This window comes from Diachasma alloeum, unplaced genomic scaffold (genome assembly GCF_001412515.2).
Source record: "Diachasma alloeum isolate Michigan unplaced genomic scaffold, Dall2.0 Dall_scaffold_00199, whole genome shotgun sequence".
NCBI classification, from domain to species: domain Eukaryota; kingdom Metazoa; phylum Arthropoda; class Insecta; order Hymenoptera; family Braconidae; genus Diachasma; species Diachasma alloeum.
In genome coordinates, this window is record NW_021680364.1 from 2,088,077 (window position 1) to 2,096,337 (window position 8,261).

An 8,261-nucleotide genomic window follows, 5' to 3' on the forward strand; every position below is an offset into this window, starting at 1 on the left:
AAAAAAAAAAAAAAAACGATGAGATGTCGTTATTATTCACAAAACACAGATTGACCAACAGAATGTTTGTCATAATTTTCAGGGAATTGATTGCTGGGGGGGGGGAATTGTAATTGATGAGTGAGGGGAAAAATCAGGAGAGGCTTTTTTGGTGATGATGTTGGTGGGAGGAATGTAAGGAGTCAGCGCCGAGGCCAGTGATTTTTGTGTCAATGAACTTTGCGCGAAGCCCACCGGTCGGTACGTCTGTGGTGTCATGGCTTCCCCGAGAATCTCCTCACACACCTGAAGCGCTCGCTCATAATATTATCACGTTTACTTTTTTACATAATGCGATAAATCGTGAATTTTATATCCCCATAATAACGCGAGTTTTACTGAACTGATATTGTTTTTGTCAAAATCCGAACTACAGGTGTTATTTTTCACACAAAATTATCGTATTTTCGAATCAACGAGGATAAAAATATATTTTTCTACAACCGTCGGAGTAAATACTGGAGGCGCTCGAGCTATTTGAATAGATATCATGTGCATTACCTATTCTACCACTTGTGTGTATCATAGAATTCATAGTCTACTAGATCAACTTTGTGTGATAGAGGATCACCTGTATTGCCCAAGTGGCCCTGTGCCTGCTGAATTATTAAATTGTCCACATGATGAACAAACACCTGTTGTTATCAATAATTCAATGTTTATCCATAAGAATTTGTATTGAACATGACTTTGAGCACGAAATAATCACCCTCGACGTTTTGTCCTGCTCTTTATTTTCAAGGAAGCATTGAAAAATCTAGAATCTTTACGACAAGTACGATAATGTCGGAGGCAAAAAATGATGGGCGTTGAGGCGCAGGCGATAGTCGACTTATCACTTGCCGATGGGCATAAAACCCCTAATCTTCAAGCCGAATTTTTCTCCGGTGACATCCACTGAATTTCATGTTTTTTTTCAACCAAAAAAAAAAAAATAACAGAAAATTTGAAAATTACTCATGAGCCATTCTGTTTCGTCGTTAATATCCAAAACACAGTGATCCGGCTCCTGCTTCATAGTCCCTCCGAAGCGTGTGCAATCGCCTGACTCCTTCACTTTTAATCAACAACAAATAATCTCATTTCTACCTTTAACCTTTGGTAAAAAGCGCGATGAATTTCACTGAAATAACTTGAAATCCGCCTTTGGAGCCGGGAATATTAATTTTTTTAACTTCAGCTTTTCGAAATACCGGTTTATACTATCAATCGCTTGATTCCCGTCGAGTTAACGCCGATGCGACCGGCACTGCGGAGCGTTCAGGAGGGAATGAACCGAGCCAATGCCACCAAGTTGTGCTTGTTCCAAGTACGAATGGACGAGCCTCCAAAACAAGCAGCTCTGCCACTGGTCACAAATAGTCAGTGAATTATGCACACGCTCATCTGTGCGCATTGTGGGCCCTAGCAATTATTCAAGTCCCGACTAATTACGTGCGCTAATGGGGACCATTAACTCGTAGAATTTCCGTGAGTACTATTCCACTGTGACTCATTTAAAATCGATTAATAAGTTACTTTCGAAAGCTTATGGGATCAAAATTGAATTCGTCGTGTCTTTGAGAGATACTCATAAATTCAAACGCATTTTAATACGAGTTTAACATTTGGAGAGCAATTCTGTAGCGAAGCGGTAAAACCATTCAAACCGACTTAGCTCTCGACTGAGTTTTCGAGGAATATCTCTGAATTGAAGGGAGATAGCGAAATTTTTGATAGAACCTTTTTTGTAGGGCGAATTGAGAGCTGCAAAAAAGGTTCTGATAAAAATTCTGTTATCTGCCTTAGTTTCCGAGATATTCGCTGAAAACTAAGCGGTAAAATCATTCAAGTCGACTTGGCTTCTGAGTTTTTGAGGAATATCTCTGAATTGAAGGGAGATAGCGAAATTTTTGATAAAACCTTTTTTGTAGGGCGAATTGAGAGCTGCAAAAAAGGTTCTGACAAAAATTCTGTTATCTGCCTTAGTTTCCGAGATATTCGCTGAAAACTAAGCGGTAAAATCATTCAAGTCGACTTGGCTCCTGAGTTTTTGAGGAATATCTCTGAATTGAAGGAAGATAGCGAGATTTTTGATAGAACCTTTTTTGTAGGGCGAATTGAGAGCTGCAAAAAAGGTCATGATAAAAATTCTGTTATCTGCCTTAGTTTCCGAGATATTCGCTGAAAACTAAGCGGTAAAATCATTCAAGTCGACTTGGCTCCTGAGTTTTTGAGGAATATCTCTGAATTGAAGGGAGATAGTGAAATTTTTGATAGAACCTTTTTTGTAGGGCGAATCGAGAGCTGCAAAAAAGATTATGACGAAAATTCCATTATCTGCCCTAGTTTCCGAGATATTCACTGAAAACTGAGCAACAGTCAAAATCGACTTGAATCGTTTCACAGCATCGCTCCTAAATTAATTCTCGTTCATGTGACTGTGAGTTATTGTAATTCTCGTCAAGTACGAAGTCATAATGTAGTTATCAGTGTATTATCCGATGCCCTCGGGCTCGATAATGTTTTTCATTCGTCGGGAGGAATATTTTTTAGAATGACGGAACGCAGCTAGCCGCGACACACGTGAATTCCCACTTCTAATCGAATGTTTTTGACGGATTAAAGACTAATGTGTAGCCGAATGCGCATGAATTACTGTCAAAATCACAGGATTTCGGAGTGGATGCGGATGAAGGATTCTACATTGTATTAGTAAACAAAGGAAACAAATAATTGAGCACTTACCGAATGACTCAAGCTCCGGAAACATATGAAAGCTCTCGTCAATATTAGAGTTCCAGGCGGGTTCTTCTTTTATTAACATCGTAAACAAGATATTTATTCCCCAGATATCAATTCGAATTCACTGATCACTTGTACGTTTCATGTGAGCACTCATATTACAATTCCAACGACAATGGAGCGGTGAGAATCAACATTTCGTGGGTTTTCACATTAGTAGACGTGAGCAGGCATTTGTCGTGGGCGGAATTCGTGGGTGAACTTTTTTACCCCTACTATTGTTCCATTTTGCATAGCGCACCATGCGGAATCACAGGGATTTACTTGTAGTTCACGAAATGTCGCCATGGAACGCTACGATCGAAGACGCGGGACATTTTAAACGAGATTTCATAGTTTAAAGCAGCTGTACCCGTTCCCCGGACAGCGCTAAAGATTCGGATATTTTTAGTTTTTCAATTTTCCAATTGTTAAACTTAATGGAAACAATTTAAAAAAGTTCATGTCTAATTAATAATCGTGCAAATTACATTTTGTAAGATACCAATATTTTTTTGAAGATGTTCTTCTCGTAAATAAATAATGGAACGGCTCCAGGATTTTTTTTCTTGTGAAAAATCCCCCGGAAAATATTTCCCCTCAAAAATTAAATCAAACATATAAGTGACCACCGCATCAATTCATCTTTATTGAGTGTAACATAACACAACTGATCTGATTAATGAAATCGCATTGAGTTTAACATTTGCATGTCAACATTGGTCGATAAACCACGAATTGATTGAATAATTGCGAATTAAAAACGCGATTTTAGTAATTAGAAGACGTGAATATATTTTTCATCCAAATGAATTGTCCAAGGGACTCAAGGGACACAAAGTTCAAAAGGGTCACAAGGGTCACAACTTAAAAATTGTTTTTTAAAATCAAAATCAAATCAAAACCAAAAACCCCGAAATCATCACATCAAGGCACAATTCATTTACTTTCGATTGAGATAAAGAGTTTCACAACGCCATAAAAAAAATTAAAATACCAAAGGAGAAAATCAGACAGCTGATTTACCCCCATCACTAGAATTAAAATGCTTCTTGAGCCCTTTCCAACAGTCCAAATAATTGGGATCCAGTTTGCTGCTGGTAGCAGCCCAGGAAGTGAGGCCCATGCACAGAGACGTCTCAAACATGAAAGCCATGGTGCCCTCCGCAATCCTCTCGGGCTTCAGCTCAGCGTTGCTAGCTCCCTCGAAACACTTGACATCAGGCCCATGAGGTGTCATCATTGTGTGAAGAGATGCTCCCCCCGGCTGAAAGCCCACCTCTTTAGCCTCGTACTGGCCCTTTATCAAGCCCATGAATTCACTCATGCAATTTCCTGCAGTCAGACAGACGAAACCATGAAAATTCTACGAAATTCTTGAGTAACTACATTCCCTGGAACTTGTTTATTGGAGAGATTGACGAAAATTCTGAATTTTCACCGAGAATCAGAGCCGTAACGAATTCACGTGTAAAGTCACTCAACCAATTGCACAGTCCCATAAAAGCCGAAGAATGAAGAAGTAATAAAGTGAATTGTACTCCACTATCGTACGAACGATTGACCCAGAGATACGTTCATTATGTAAAATAGCGTTTCACTGCGCAATCATAATACTACAATGCACTAAAAGATTATCATAAAAAACATAAAATAAATTTTTCGATACCCACTGTGATAGTACGGCGGCCGGAAAGTATTCTCTTGAACAGACCATCTAGGTGGAAATATAACGAAATCAGCGATAGCTGTGCCTGGCCTCACAGAGGGACAAGTGAGAACAGTGAAGATTGAAGGATCCTGGAAGATAAATTATCCTACACTGAGAGAAAAACGACAAAGTTCTCAAACAAGCCTTACTTGTGCCAGGAAAATAGTTTTTTTGAAAATTAACAAAAAAGGATTTTTTTTTTGTGCCAAACATGCAGAGGGTGCGCCGGAATGAAAAATTTTTGTCGCAAAAATAGATTTAGTAGTTGAAAAAAAATTGCATTCTCTGTACACGCAAGAAATGTCATTCGATACACGATAAATGTTATTCGATACACGGAGAGAAATTTTCTAGAAAAATTCTAGTACGAGTACTGGAAAAAATCACAATTCACCGGCTGTGAAAAATTCTAGTGCTGTTAAGGTCAAATTTCTTGGGATTTCTGGTAAAATTTCTGGGGATTTCTGTGAAATTTCCACAGGAATACGGAGAAAATTCACGTTTTCCCCAATAAAATTTCTAGTGTTGGCACTGGCATTTTTTCCTGGCCGTCACTTTGCGCCTCTTTTCCCGTGCTAGCACTAGAATTTTTCTAAAAAATTTCTCTCCGTGTACTCCCATACGTATTTTGCTCCCGAAAAGACTTTGTTTTATGCGAAACAAGGGATAGTAGTTTTTCGTTTCGTCTGCCTAATAATCACAGACAACAAATGAACCCTTAAATGAAACAATAATAATATGACAGCAATCTTGTAACTTAATTTTATTAATTTTCCTCTATATGAGATATTTTCATCCTGAAAAGGCACCGTCTGGTGTGAATTATCCGCCTCTCGAGCCAAATATTTCGTTGCTGTCGAAAGCAGAACAATTATTCATGTTTGAGGCTTTCAAATTCGAACCAAACAAATTCTTTTTTTAGCAATTTTGTTGGCCCAAACGAGACTTGTTTGACAACGTGTTTGTTTTTCTCTCAGTGTAATAAAACCAACGACTGAAATCACACAATTCACTTGCTGAATCATTGAGGAGAAATGGTGGCACTACTTACGCAGTGATCGAAGGAGACGGAATTGATGACCATAAAACGATTTAAATCGTATTTGTAAGGCACATAATTGCCATGCCAAGCTACAACGTCAAAGGGGCTGCTGTTTTGCTCGAAGGAGAATAGTTTTCCCTGGTATTTTGTGTAGATTTTGAATTTTGAATCACGATCTTCGAAGCAGGCGACTGGAGTGAGAAAGTCGCGGGGATTGGCTAGGCCATTAGCCCCTGAAAATATTTTGTGATCAGGGATGGCCATCAATATTACATTTCTTCAATATTAGAAGGATTTCAGTATAATATTAATTGATGATGAATTAACTGTTTGATAATATGAAACTGTAAATTTTCCATCAACTAAATAACTCTAATTTCGTCAAAGGGATTTTCGATTAACCAAATAATCATCAATCTTCCTACCTAAATTATTGATTGATAAATAATTCAGAATTTGAATACTCAAATTAATGATTACTTGAATAATTAAAAATTTAAGAGTGACGTTAACTAATTTACGGCCTCAAAATTAAACGGAAATTATGATTTATGAACATGGCTGTCCCTGTTTGTGATAAACTTTTTTCCGAACTCTCGTGATATCCAGTAATAAAAGGAGAGACTCAACAATCAAAAGATTTAAAGCTTCTTTTGATGAGAATAATCATTAGAAACCAGTGAATGTCTCACCAATCGGCCCGAGATGCGGCAACTGAAAGTGATTATCGAAAACTTCGAGAATATATCCCCTGGAGGGTCCAAAAACGCTGACAGAGAATTTCATTCCCTGTTGAATGACGCTGATTTCATTGGGCTCACACTGAATCTTTCCAAATTCCGTTGTAATCACCAAAGTGCCGAGCTGTGGCACTAAATCAAGAGAATAAAGGTTGTACCATTAGTTCATTAGGATGCATTTAACTGCAGGCATACGGAAAATTGATTTACCGATGAGGAAATCACCATCAGCGTTGTAGAAAGCAGTGTCTTTCATCGAGGCATTGCACAGATAAACGTGAATGCCAACACCAGTCCTCGTTGATGCATCTCCAGCTCCGCAGACTGTGTGGAGACCCTCCACAAAGTCAACGGGCGAGCCTTGACGAGTTGGTGCTTCGAATGCACTCCACCGCAACTTGAAAAATACACGGAGAGAAATATTCAGTAAAAATTACGGAAAAATTCACGTAATCCGCAATGGGAAATCGTTTTCCGGAAATTTTTATCCGGAAAACGATTTTTTTTTTTTTTTTTTACTAATGTTCAGTGAATTCTCAGGTTCATCACCGAAGTAAAATCTTACAGAAACTTGCCGACTGATTGTGCCTCGAAAATCAAAAATTCTTGAACGTTCAACAATTTTTATGAGGCTGGTGAGTTATTTCTACGTTTCGTTCCGTAAAATTTCTCAATCGTTGGGGAAAAATTACGGAACGACTTGTCCCCACAGCTGATGTGAGTCATCAGACGAGTGATTAATTTTTACGGAACAAATCGTAGAATTTACGTGGCAATTCGTACAATTTCAGTGCTAACTCCCACTTTTTACTGAATTTTACTTCGATCGCGGATTACGTTTCAAAACGTAATTTTTACGTTTTTTTTTTGGTAATTTTTATTGAATTTTTCTCTCCGTGTAGCGGTTCAATTTTTGTCGATGACTATTGTTTAGGAAATTAATTCGCATGGGAAAATATATCTTCAGACAGTTCTCTATATTCGAAATGAATGAAACATTTCAAAATTTTATAATCAAAGAGAAAAATCGAATATTTTCAGTTGCATCCATTGAAATTGTGGAATAAAACAAATAACACCGGATACTCACTGGATTGGGATCGAAATTTCTCCAGTCATGACTCAGTTTAGTCTTCTCAACTTGTTCATATCTCCCATGACAAACAGATGGTTTTATCCTGTAGAACCAAGTGCGTCTGTTTTCACCTCTAGGTGCTGATTAAAAAATAAAAAAATCTTTACTATCCAGCACTCGGTACACTCGACTCCTCGAGCACTAGAATAACCACCAGCAACCGCTAAAATTTTACCAGTGAAAGCTGTGCCCGACAGTTGCTCGGCGTAGAGGCCGTAGGGACACTTCTGCGGAGTATTTTGACCTTGCGGTAGAGAGCCTGAACAGCGAGGATCCTCGCTCGCAAACTCGCTCCCAAAGCCCGAGAGATACTACAAATCACGTTGAGATAATTCAACTAACGTGCGAAGAAAACTAGCCGAGAGTGGGATAAAACGGACATTTCAAGCGTCAATATCTCCTGGCCAGACGGTACAACTTGAATGAATCAGGTCTCATTTTCAAGTTTAAAAAAATACCTTGAAAATGAAAAAAAAAATGCAAACTTTCACTCTGCCGTTCTCGAAATATTGACGATTGAAGCCGGTTCGTTGTGCCCATATAATTAAATTATTCTTGCGGCTGTTAAAACCTTCAGCGCCGACTCCATCTTCACGATTAAATTGACTTTACACTCTAGATATAACCGGGAGTTATCAAAGCTATTCGAAAGTTCATTTATCAAGAAACCTCACAATCAGCAGCGATAAGTCCAGCCGTGCAATTAAATATATCAGAAGAGAATTTACTAAAAAAATTGAATGCACACCTCAAAATTGTCTCTCATGGTGACTTTTTGGGACACGAATAACATCAAGAACACCTGGAGTCTCTCATTTTATAGAAGAACCC

General features: G+C 38.4%; 2 protein-coding genes across 4 annotated transcripts in view; both read right to left on the bottom strand.

Moving 5' to 3' along the window:
• LOC107035579 (cyclic AMP-dependent transcription factor ATF-6 alpha) overlaps positions 1-3,024 on the bottom strand; it is a 6,406-nt gene extending 3,382 nt beyond the window's left edge. Inside the window, exon 1 of one of the 2 annotated variants that reach the window (XM_015253059.2) lies at positions 2,767-3,024. In XM_015253059.2, coding sequence (XP_015108545.1) covers positions 2,767-2,845 — 79 coding nt within the window. In that variant the 5' untranslated portion in view covers positions 2,846-3,024. Of the gene's footprint in view, positions 1-996; positions 1,276-2,766 lie in introns of those variants that run through there. The other variant, XM_015253060.2, reaches the window with a different exon arrangement.
• A 403-nt stretch (positions 3,025-3,427) lies between these two features.
• On the bottom strand, positions 3,428-8,261 carry LOC107035582 (homogentisate 1,2-dioxygenase). 2 transcript variants are annotated; one of them, XM_015253063.1, is made up of 8 exons: positions 8,179-8,261; positions 7,606-7,741; positions 7,386-7,510; positions 6,506-6,692; positions 6,248-6,427; positions 5,565-5,788; positions 4,476-4,602; positions 3,428-4,137 (listed from the first exon to the last, which is right to left on the bottom strand). In XM_015253063.1, the coding sequence occupies exons 1-8, from the start codon at positions 8,221-8,223 to the stop codon at positions 3,812-3,814; spliced, it is 1,350 nt and encodes a 449-aa protein (XP_015108549.1). In that variant the 5' UTR covers positions 8,224-8,261; the 3' UTR covers positions 3,428-3,811. The 2 variants fall into 2 exon arrangements, with proteins under 2 accessions (XP_015108549.1, XP_015108550.1); XM_015253064.1 differs by lacking the exon at positions 8,179-8,261 and adding an exon at positions 8,002-8,143.